This window comes from Tachypleus tridentatus, chromosome 12 (assembly GCF_004210375.1).
Source record: "Tachypleus tridentatus isolate NWPU-2018 chromosome 12, ASM421037v1, whole genome shotgun sequence".
Classification (NCBI taxonomy): Eukaryota; Metazoa; Arthropoda; class Merostomata; order Xiphosura; family Limulidae; genus Tachypleus; species Tachypleus tridentatus.
In genome coordinates, this window is record NC_134836.1 from 48,596,983 (window position 1) to 48,609,985 (window position 13,003).

A 13,003-nucleotide genomic window follows, 5' to 3' on the forward strand; every position below is an offset into this window, starting at 1 on the left:
ATCAATGTAAAGACTTTATGTTTAGTTAAACATTACAGATAACACAAAAACACAATTCATGTAAACAGTTGAAATGACACATGCGTGCTTAGTAGTGAAAAGAGTGTTTTATAATTCTATATTAAAAATAAATACAGTTTATTTGTACTATCAATAGCAAGTACCTTTACAGTAAATGGTATAGTGTTGTCAACACAGCTGGTACATTCATATTGCTTCTTTCTTTATGTATACCCAGCTACATATTTATACATCATAGCTCAGCATACACTGATATTATGTATTCACAGTACTTTACACATCCCTCATTAGTGAACAAATTAACAATAAATACATTGTACATTATACAAGAGTAAACTCAAAGCTAAGTTATCATATTTAAATTGACTTGTACTAGTGGCTTAGGCCTTACTAAGAGAAGGTTCGTCATAAAGTAAATATATTTAAAACTTCTTATCATTCAAAAAAATGTATTATGTGGTTTAGTTATGATGGCAGTAATAAATGACATGTATGGATGATTATTTACCACCAGATACACATACCTAAAATAACAACTAATGATAACTTGAATCTTCATAACAGGCAAGTATAAAAACCATTTAAAGGTTAGAACTGATATTAGGATACATAATTTACCTTAAAATATCCAAACAACATATTATTTGTACAAAGTCTTTTACTTAGAAAAAAAAAAACTGGAATTACAAAGTATAAAACTAATGTGTAACTTCACTTACATACAACACACTTTAAAAGCATACCTGAGGAAAAGGCATTTGGTACAACTAAAACTGCTACATTTGGATCTACCTTCACTTCACGAGACTCCAGAGGATGGTTGAAACAGAAGAACTGTGATCTTCCCACACAAATCATACTTCCTAAAATATAATATAAAAGAAGTATTAATTTATGTTTTTTATATATTCAATGAGAAAAGAGAAAAAAAATGTTTAAAAACCTGAAGTGTACAGCACTGATTTTCTAACAACAGCTTTCTTAGTATTAATAGGTAAAAAATAGTTTAATGTGTATTTATTTTGAGACAAAAATATTCCAATTTTCTTGAAAATTTCATTAAAACTTGTAAAAAAAAATTTTCTTATAAAGAGAGAAAAGAACCAAGTTTGAGTACAAAAACCATTTTTGGCAATTACATGTAATTATCAAACAATTAAAACTAAGTCACAAGCCTAACTTGAAAGGTCATCACTTTCCAAAAGAGAAATAATACCATGTTAATCTCTGATGAACACTAAACTCAGTAACATTTGTATCTCACTCCTCTGCTCATTATCAATAATAACTTAATCTTGTTTCTACACTGCTTATTGAACATATTATATTAACAAGAACCTGGGTTCATAACCCAGCCTGAACCAGTTTTCACTTTAATATAAACACAATTTATATAGGTTAGTACGCCAAGTTAGAAATCTCACATTAAGTCAGTGAAATATGTATAACAAAGATGATTGTTATTAAAAGTTACAGTTTAAGTAAGCCTGTGTTGTTAGGACTTCAACTCAGCCTAAGCTATTAAGATAAAAAAAATAACAAAAAAATGATATATTAAAGAAAACACATAATTCTGAATTACTGTCTTTGATAAGTACTAGGAAACTGGCAATACAAACATCACTTGAACTTATATGTAACAAAATATACCCAGAGTAGAAATCATAGAAATACTTAACAGACATAATTGCTCCAGTATGAACCAAAACATGTATTACTTTAAAGAATCTTTTATTTTTTTAACATAGTGTCCATGTTTTTGATATTTCAAAGAAAAGACAAAACATTTACAACATAAATGTTATTCTTTATGATCAAGTTATTTTCATTTTAAAAATCTAGTTAATATATTTAATTTAGAAAACTTAGTTGGTATAAAAATACAATTACTTTATTAAAATATATCACTAAGCAATGATATCAAATATTTGAGCAATCACCAATCAATTGCAATAATTCCAAAACCTTTCAAAAGATGGCACCTTGATCAAGAGCAGACCTATTTACATTTGGTTAGTGGCATATATTTAGTAAGCAGCTGGAATTCATGCTTGCTAATTTGGACTTTAACACATCATGTGCCCTTTGGTTGAACACATAAAAATTCTATTTTGACACACCATCTACATTAATTAAAAATGGAATATGCAATGAACTGAGTTTAATAGAGCCTCATGTATGTCAGTAGGTTGGGTCAGTAGGGCAAGTGAAACTTCTTCAGATAAGAATAATGAAGTTGTGTCCTTTTCTCTTTCAGAATATCAAAAAAAATATATCTAATCAGTGTATTACTTCCAAAATACTTTATAGTTTTGAACTTTCAATAATTTAACTTTTTTCTACATAAAGAATTTCAATGCTTTGATAATAAAAGTACTCAAAAAACTCACTAATTTTCAAAATTAAAATACAACTCATTTTATAAGATACATATTGATTGCTAACTAACCACATAATATTACAAAACCAATCTCTATGGAAAATATTTTGCATAAAATTATGCATAAAAAACAAACTGGAGAGTATATATTGTCCTTTAAATATAAATTATATACATATTTGGCTGAAAAAAATACCTTCTTAAATAATATTGGACTGGAAATTTAAATTTTAAAGGTTAATTTCTTCTTCTTGTTTGCCAAATGAACAGAATAAAAATATTTTAATATTCATAGCAGTATTTATCTGACATATTTCATACATTTTTACAGACTTTCTATATCATCTGTAGAATGTGTTGGCTTGTGAATAACCTTTTATTGTTTAAAATATTATGTATGTATCACATGTAAATGTTAAATATCATGAACTGAATTAATTCACAAATGAACATTTTAATAATTTTGTTTAAACTTCAGAATACTTAAAGTAATTAAGTATCTGGTACCAGAAAGAAATGTTAAACATTATATCCATTTTCATACTTGTATAAAAAGATTTTCAAAGCCAATTTACATTAGTTACAGATGTTACTGATATTTGAAAGTTACTGTTTGTCACTGATTTTACATTTTTTCACTGTAATAATAGAATACAGTAAATCAAAGGAAACCAATTTTAGTTAACTAATTATTTTCCTGACATTGGTTACTTAATTATAAATTAGATTAATTGATTATTTTACCTGATGTGAGTTGATGTAACTGATGCTAATTGGCAACTGATCACTGAGTTAATTTCCCAGTTCTTACTAAATACCAAATTTGTGGTGTAACAATTTATTTTACCTGTATTTCAATTCATTTTTCATTAACAGTACGTGTTGAAACCCACAAGATTTAATACACAATATCTTTACCTTTGTTTTATCACCTCAAGAACTGCAGAGCCATTTGATTTCAGTAACTCTATCCCAGCTCCACTTTTCAAATTAATATGGAAAGGTCATTACACAAACTCAGCTAGAGACATCTTCACTTCAGGGAGGTCACTTCAACTACAAGTAAAATAAAACTTATGTAACAAAAGGTTCAAGTACAAAAAACACAAAACAGGGAGATGCTCAACATGCTGAGAACCAATTAGAAATCCAATCAACTAAAGAACTAAATTCAATCTAACCATATGTATCCACACAGCTCACTTCTTTAGTTATATCAGTATCTAAACAAAAGATTAAAATATGTGAAATAAGTAAAACTGAAAGTGTTTAGTGTTCTTAATAAGATGTGCAAATAGCAGGAGCTAGTTGGCAAAAAAAGGCACATTTCAAGCATTGCAAGGAAAGACTTTGAAGGTGGGGACAGCTGTTAGAACAGATTATGGGGGCTGCAAATTGCCTCTGGAACACAGAATAAAAAACTATAAAAAGCAAACAAATCCTCTTTTATTCATATTCAATCAATCTAAAAATCTAAAAGTCAACAGTAAATTTTGGGTATAAACCTTTAATATCACAGTAAACTTGTTCATTGTAAAAACATACAAGTTCTTGAGTGTCGTTTATTTTACACCTGAAATATTATTTCGCCTAATAACTCAAACCACAAAAGGCATGGAATCAGTCATGTTTTAGTGGTTATGGCTTTTTTTTTAACTGAGAAAAAAAGGAGATCTGTGGACATAAGAGAAGGAAGGAATGTTGCTCTCAACTGGGTTACAAAGATACACTGATTTAGCCAATGTTTAAGGAACAAATATTTGCAACAATACCATAAACTTAACAAGATTATAGATCATATGCAATTGTTAGTGTTAACTACTGTTCAAGTCAACAGTTTAAGGAGGCATGAGTTCCAACACAGAGAACCATATCAGTATGTATATTTATCATAACTAGATTAAGATCTCTATTATGTGCCAAAAGGTAACATATTTCTCTATGTTTCAGTAGCATGTTGAGAGAAATCTTGTGTTATAATTGACAAATAAATAAAATTCAACAATTCTCACAACCTGTAACATAAGAAGTGAACTGGGCCTTTTTAATAAATAAAAAATTAGGGAGCAACCAGTATGTTCTTAAACTTACAAAATGCCACTGAATAAAACCTGTTTTCAAGCACTTTACCCCTCAGTTACCAAACAAGGACAGTTGAGAACAAAACAAGGCTACTAGTGACAGTTTATACAACATTTTAATTACCCTTACTTGCTGTCTCATTATCATACACCTAACTCCTAAAAAAACAGAAAACTACACTTTAAATGTTTGATGAAAGCTGTTAAAGGTAATACTCAAACATTGAAACCACCAAACACACAAATGGTAACCTAAACCAATGTGAAAGAGCTGCACTTAAGGCCCTTCTATCTACAACAGTATCATATTAAAACCAACAGATAATCACAACACTGTTGTTCCTTAACAATGGAAACTCTATCACTGCAGCTAACTTTAAAATTAATTATTTCTAGAAGCCATCCACTCATGATTATAAAACTGTGCTGAAACTATCAGTGTCAACATAAGCAACTTATCATCATAATAATTACTGTCTACCTAACTCATTGCTATTACTCACAACTTAAAGAAATCATCTCCATCAATGTAAACTTAAACAACCATCACCGCCATTAAACAACTAAAAACTTATTGCCATCATTTACACATTAAACAACATATCATAAATTAACTAAAATATCTTCCAGTACTGGAGTCAGCTATAATCAATAATCTTAACTATTTTATCACAAACATAGATCTCTGCTTAAGTTGATGGCTACATGAAATGCATGCTCACTATCTTCTCATATCAGAGGCACATCATATCTCCTTTATATGACTGTTTGTGAAAACTACACCTTGTTTATCTGTAGTAGCTTTTCCTAATTCTGAAAAGATTGACTAGAGATATTGCAATTAGTTAACATCTTGTGTCAGCTTTTGAGCTACCCTAATCGAATAATGAGATTTTATCATAACTTTTATGATACACTCACAATAAAAAGTCAGTACACAATTTCAAGGAAACAGAACACAGGAAATGAATCCTCAGATTCACAGTCCTACATCATCATGCATGAAGATCAGTGACAACAAACCATAAACTCTAATACCTTCTCAGTTTTAGGGTGTTACTTCCTTAAACATTAATATTCTGCATCACACTTAAAAGTTTTAAAAGGTTCTCTAATTTTTAAAGATTTCAAAATAAATGATTCTGTAAGAATTGTTTTACCCTAAAATCACTTTGGACATAACAAAAGCTTTACATTATGGCTAACTATGGAGCCTAGTGGCAAGTGGGTCAGGTTGCAGCTTGGAAGAGCCACAGTTAAAATCAAAATATACCATAGCTATAGGAGAGTTGTAGCTGTAACAGCCAATCCTGCTGTTCATTAACAACAGTCACATGGGTGCTACTGGCTGATTCTGCTTCCTCTAATTGATATTATTGATTTAGAGATGGCTAAACCTGAACTGTATGGATTTCTCATGTTACTGTTCTGCCCAAGTGTCACATAAGGTGACCAACATCAGACTAGCCATACTACTATGATTACCAAGATGCTTCCTATTTTATTCACATCTCAACTTATATAATTTACATTGAAGTTTACCTCATACTTGAAAATACTACACAAGTGATATTTTCTTTATTTAAGCTGTTACTTTTGACAAACATATTTGTATAAATTGTTCACACAAATAAACACTTACTTTAACTGTATATTTTTCAAGGAGAAGGAAGAATGTATTACAAATAATTATGATAATGACTTCAAATATGAGAAGTTTCACTCATTTACCTCCCACTAGTTCATTTATAAATGTTCACCCATAGGCATAATGAACCAATTCTTAGAATCACAGAAGTAAACTACCCCATTATAGATGTTTACCTTGTAATAAGTAATTTTGATAAACCAATACTGTTTTCTATGTGTATCATGTAATAAGTAACTTTCAATATGCAAAATATAAACATAAGTGTCTGAGTACAACATACAAAATGCACAAATGTTATGTTTTAGTTAAAATATACACTGTTGATTGTCTATGCTCTGTTCACTGTAAGGGCCAGAAACCTAGATTTGACCTTCGTGAACTTGCTACTGGCCATATACACAAAGGAGTAACTATATCACAATAAAAATTCATAATTCATTAACATTTTTAAATTCTATATTTTGATAAATTGCACAGATACAGCACCAGTGCAATAAAAAAATAAAAAGAGACAAATAGATTAATCTGATTTTCTAAAGACTGTTTTATTAACTTTTATAACAAATTCAAAATATAGTTATAACACAGGCCAGGGAGTCGTGCAGCCAAAATAACCTGCTGCAAAACACACTGTGTGCAGTAATAGTTTAGTGATTTTCCACCTTCTGTATTTCAGACTGCTATAATACAAACTATCACATATTTTTCAATGGATGTGCTCTACTGAACCATTAATTTAACACCACCTTTCAAAGTAACAGATTAAGAAATACCCAAGATATAACATCTGAAATTTTGATTATGTTTCTTACTTTTTTTTTTGTAGCAAAACTTTATTGTATAGGAAAACATGCTTAAATTTTATGGATTTTTCCAAACTTGGTACACTAATAGATATTTACAATCTACAATTTGATGTCTCATTTGGTGTTATAGGCTGCAAGTGCAAAATTATTCAACAAAACCACTTAAATTTGATGAAATTGTTGGCATGTCTAAGAAAAAGTCATGTGTGCTATCAATCTAACATTTTTACTACAGTTTAACTTAAGCCCAAAAGTGAACTGTTTTTAGTTATTCATATTAAAGACAAATTATTTAGAGCAGCAAAACTATAAGGTGAAGGAAAGCACAGATACACAAGTATTTGTTAAGCCTAGCAAACAAGATTAGCATATTCTAGCTCAAGTTTTCAAAAGAATCATACAGATGGACAGTTATTCATTACCAACTTTTCAGCACAAATTTACTAAATTTCATGAAAATATCCTAACTAAAACTGTTTAATGTCACATGATATTAGCTTAAGCAATTAGCATAAATGATGATGCTTGATACAGATGTACCAATTGCATGGGATTGATGACAAAAAAACTATCAATCTACATCTCATGCTGTTACTATAACAAAAGTTTTATTAACACTGTTTTAGAGAAGAAAAACTAACATCAAAGGTCTATTCCAAATAATAGGGTTGTGATCCTAAAATTAACACAGACTACTATCGAATGCCACTTTCTTAGCTGGTGTGGTAGAAATACTTCATTCAAAGTTGTTATAATGTAACACTGTAGTTAAAAACTGTTTGTTTTTTAATAAACCAAACCTAAAGATATTTAAAAATAAATCCAAAATCATGTTGTAGCAGGTCATACTTTATGAAAGAGGAAGCTTTAATCAATCAACTGCCTTGATAAAAAAATCATTCATGTTACTCAATAATCCCTTTAAACTTTAGATTATGACATTTGTTTCCTAGCTGAAATATGACTTGTTGCATGTCATATTAAGGATCATTCTGGTACCCCAAGTTGATTCATATTCTCTTGTTCTCCAATACCAGTAAGTATGAATGCTATTCCCATCTAGAACTTTGAAATTCCCATCCTTGACACATCTTTGGTAAGTTATTTCTGTGGTCAGCAACAGACATCATAGTTCATACAAACTGTACAAAATCAAACTCTTCACTCATGCACTATTATGTTGAAGACTATATAAACTTTTCTCTATTTACATTCATTTCATACTGGCTTATTTTATCTCAACTATTATAAATATTTTATTGAACTGTATGACAAACTGAAGTGTAGAGTATGTTATAATGATTTTAAAAGTGCAAATTAACAATTTACATTAAAACTACAGTAGATATAAAATAATGTTGAAACAGACTATCAAAACTACATGTTAACAATGTTTGACTTTCCTTTTTAGTGTATTGCCACAAAAACTAATTGCTCTTGGGAACAGTATATAACAATCCTTTTTAATTCAAGACATCCATACACTCAGCTCATACGAGTGGGTTCAAGATGGGGATTTCTATTTTTGAAAAAAGAATATTCTTTACACTTAGGAAACAAGAGAAAATGGATCAACCTGGGGAACCAGACTGATCCAGAAAGAGACCTGCAGCAAGTTGTACCTCAGATGTTCTAAATAAAGTGTAGTGTCTTGTGACAGGAATATATGCACCAGGCAACAGTAAACAGCATAATCAATAGAGATTTTTATAGGTAAATAAGTTTAACAGATCACTGTTTCACCAAAACTCTTCCAGAGATACCTCACTTCCAACCATTGCAAACTTAAGTGGTTGTACAATTATACTATTTCTCACGTAGGCATGTTATCAAACTGTTATCAGTTTACGTTCTTAATATAATATCATACATACACTATAGTCAATGTAATATAACAACCACGTTAATTGCTTTAATGTTCAGTTGTCGGCCCTTCGGAATATCGGTAAAACCCGTTACCACAAACTGAAACATAAAGTGATCTTGACTGTATAATTTCATAGTACACACTACTGTCTTTCTTTCACCACTGGTAACAATATCTCAGGTGGTTTGGTTTTAATTTCGCGCAAAGCAACACGAGGACTATCTGCTCTAGCCGTCCCTAATTTAGCAGCATAAGACTAGAGAGAAGGCAACTAGTCATCACCACCCACCACCAACTCTAGGGCTACTGTTTTACCAACGAATAGTGTAATCGACTGTCACATTATAACACACCCGCAGCTAAAAGGGGCAATCATGTTTGGTGTGACGGGTATCAGAACTCACAACCCTCAGATTACGAGTTGAGTGCCCCTACCTGGCCATGCCGGGTCGGTAGCTCAAATATTGGCAGTGGATGGTGTTGACTATGTGCCCTCCCTTTAGTCTATCACTTCTAAACTTCTTCGAACAGTTCACATGAAATTTCACAAACAAACAAGCAAGGAGTTGGTAAACAACAACTCCGGTTACGTATTATTATGTATTGTTTTGGAAATAGTTAATTAATCCGTTAAGAATGTACTTACAAGTGCACCCGAAAATAAGAATATTAGTTACTTGATTTTAAAAAATCTAATTTAAATACTAAAAGAAATTTATTTGCTATTGAACTTTTCTGTCTCACTTTCATACTAACAAAGCAAAAAACGTGTTCCTTTACCTATAAACACACTTCACCATCCTCAAATAATATCTGCTTTTTCATTTTGTATTTCCACCTAATTTTAGTGCATCGTGTTTTTGTTTCCACGTTAAAATCTTCTGTCTTTCAGCAGTATGTATTCACATTAATAGTAACAAATTACACGGAAAGTACGCGGTATAAACAAGAACCATCTAGCTGGTTTTTTTCATTAGATACTGTGTAAAAATTTAAAACACATAGTCAACACCAACCTAAACAGCTGTTATTACTGCTACAAATATTCTCTTCAACCTTTAAACGGCGGCCATCCTTAACTGATGCTGCTACCTACAACAGTCCCGCTGTTAAGGGTTAAATAAACGCCCTTCATATTACTCCATCTTTCTGTTGTGTACAAAAAGTAAGATTTGACAGGTGTATTTGTACAACTCCTATATCATAAAATGTATTTTTTTCTTAACTAGGATTTACATAATTAACAAACTTTGAGAATTATCACTCGTGTCGATTCTCTCATATAACTTACGTTTCTTTCACGTGTGTACTAATCTAATTTGACAGAGATGTTCGTGTTTCGTTACCAAGAATCTATAGATATTTCTCATGTATGTTTTGTTTCCGCTAGTGAGAACACGGTCAATACAAAGATGTATTTTAGTGCCACATGCAAGAATTTCCTGGAAAAAGAGATGCTGCCATCTACATAATTATGGCCAATGACTACGAATAAACACTTGTATACAAACCGGGACTTCGATTTCCTTGAAAGTATGTCTGTATTTAATACGTATATTTCAGAAACTGGTAAACAAGTGTTTACTAACTGTAATAAATGTAATTTACGATTTTATTTCATTACAGATGTTTTTATCACAACAAATTTTACACTGACGTTGAATGAAATAAGACATTCCTTGTATGTCCCAAGTTCTTCACAATAATAACTAGAAATCCTCATAGTTACTGAAATAGGACAAAACATTTAGTTACCAGCTTACACTCCAGGTGTTTTTATCCATGACACGTTCCTCCCAGACAGTCTAAGTACATCATCCTGGTGATTTGGTATTGAAAAATTAAGAACATATATTCTGCTGATTTTTTTAACTCTATTTCTGCATATTCAACACGTTACCTTCTGGTAACTGATGTAAGATTAGATTAATTATGGTATTAAACGACGTACCATCTGGTCTCTAGACTTATAACTTATGTAAGGTCAGATGAGTTCTGGTACTGAACGACGTACCATCTTTCTGGTACAAACTAGAATAGAATAGCATGAAGGGTCAGAACATGAGTTCTGGTACTGAACGACGTACCATCTGGTCTCTAGACTTATAACTTGTGTAAGGTCAGATGAGTTCTGGTACTGAACGACGTACCATCTGGTCTCTAGACTTATAACTTGTGTAAGGTCAGATGAGTTCTGGTACTGAACGACGTACCATCTGGTCTCTAGACTTATAACTTGTGTAAGGTCTGATGAGTTCTGGTACTGAACGACGTACCATCTGGTCTCTAGACTTATAACTTGTGTAAGGTCAGATGAGTTCTAGTACTGAACGACGTACCATCTGGTCTCTAGACTTATAACTTGTGTAAGGTCAGATGAGTTCTAGTACTGAACAACGTACCATCTTTCTGGTACAAACTAGAATAGAATAGCATGAAGGATCAGAACATGAGTTCTGGTACTGAACAACGTACCATCTGGTCTCTAGACTTATAACTTGTGTAAGGTCAGATGAGTTCTGGTACTGAACGACGTACCATCTGGTCTCTAGACTTATAACTTGTGTAAGGTCAGATGAGTTCTAGTACTGAACGACGTACCATCTGGTCTCTAGACTTATAACTTGTGTAAGGTCAGATGAGTTCTGGTACTGAACGACGTACCATCTGGTCTCTAGACTTATTATAACTTGTGTAAGGTCTGATGAGTTCTGGTACTGAACGACGTACCATCTGGTCTCTAGACTTATTATAACTTGTGTAAGGTCAGATGAGTTCTGGTACTGAACGACGTACCATCTGGTCTCTAGACTTATTATAACTTGTGTAAGGTCTGATGAGTTCTGGTACTGAACGACGTACCATCTGGTCTCTAGACTTATAACTTGTGTAAGGTCAGATGAGTTCTAGTACTGAACGACGTACCATCTGGTCTCTAGACTTATAACTTGTGTAAGGTCAGATGAGTTCTAGTACTGAACGACGTACTTTTTTTTTCTGTGCACTGACTCAAAATAGTTTAAACGCAATTGAACTGTGGTATATCTTTCGTACACTGCGTTGTTACTACTATAGGCCTATCTAATGAATTTTAGTTGTGAAGTCTTATAAGATTACAAGTTGTTGCAGAAAAGAAAAGACAGACGAAGAGACTGGATAAGCTGTTTTACAGATCTTTGTTTTTTGTTTAGGTTTTAGGTTAAACAAAAATCTCAATATATTCTAAATGCATCAGTTTCCCTTTATTTATCTTTATAAACTACAATCGAAAAATTTGTGTTGATAAGCGGGCGATTTTAATTTGGTAAGTGTGCGTGTGTGTGTGCTAATAGTTTTACATTTTAAGTTTGTGTACCGATTCTCATATATTAAAGTATACATATATACAATATTTCCAAGTTACACTGAAAAGAATAATACTTGCCCTTCTCGTCCGATGGGCGGAGATAAATTTACGGACTTACAATGCTAAAATGTAGAGTTCGACTCCACACGCATCTACCAAATAGCTTTTCGCTGAAACAAACAATTAGGTCTTAATATAAATGGTATATTTTTTTGTTAATGGTAACACTCCTATGTTTATACTTTTGGTGAAACTGTTATTGTTTATTTAAATAGAGAAATACGGAACATTTCCTTGAACTATTTACTAAGAATATCTGGTTGAGTTTAAACCAGTGGTGCACAAAGTCCGGTCCGCGAGCCAAATCTGTCCCGCGACGAGTCGCCGACTGGCCCACGATGTCCAACGAGAAAGTCAAACAAAGAGTTCGCACCTGCGCAAAGATTAAGCGCTATAGAAGGATATGCATTAGATTAGATACTGGATGGTTCCATATTTGTGTTGAGCAATAAAGAAATTTTAATAAGCAAATCTCGTTAATGCATAGGCATTTAATGATTAGTGCAATGACGTAATTACGAAATCTCACGCGTTCCAATTGTTCTTGAATCACCAGCTGAACGTTTTCTCAACGCAGTCAGCAGATTTAGGTGCAGCATGTGAGGTCAGTTATGATATTTCGTTGACGATAGCGAAATCTGGCTGACCGTTCACTGATGGTGATTTTGTCAAGCAATGTATGATTACTGCATTGGAAAAGTTATGTCTGGAAGTAGTTCGCAAGCTACAGACGGTGGCTTTGAATCGTATGACAGTTCAATGAAGAATTTCACATCTCTCAGCAAACGTGA

At 32.1% G+C, this 13,003-nt stretch overlaps 1 protein-coding gene across 9 annotated transcripts in view; it reads right to left on the minus strand.

Moving 5' to 3' along the window:
- Positions 1-13,003, minus strand: part of LOC143233225 (uncharacterized) — a 66,158-nt gene that overhangs the window by 26,549 nt on the left and 26,606 nt on the right. For 8 of the 9 annotated variants that reach the window (XM_076469215.1, XM_076469209.1, XM_076469208.1 and 5 more), the window contains 2 exons: positions 3,320-3,457; positions 765-884 (listed from right to left, as the gene is read on the minus strand). In XM_076469215.1, the coding sequence (XP_076325330.1) occupies positions 765-879 (115 nt within the window). In that variant the 5' untranslated portion in view covers positions 880-884; positions 3,320-3,457. Of the gene's footprint in view, positions 1-764; positions 885-3,319; positions 3,458-9,822; positions 10,103-13,003 lie in introns of those variants that run through there. The other variant, XM_076469211.1, reaches the window with a different exon arrangement.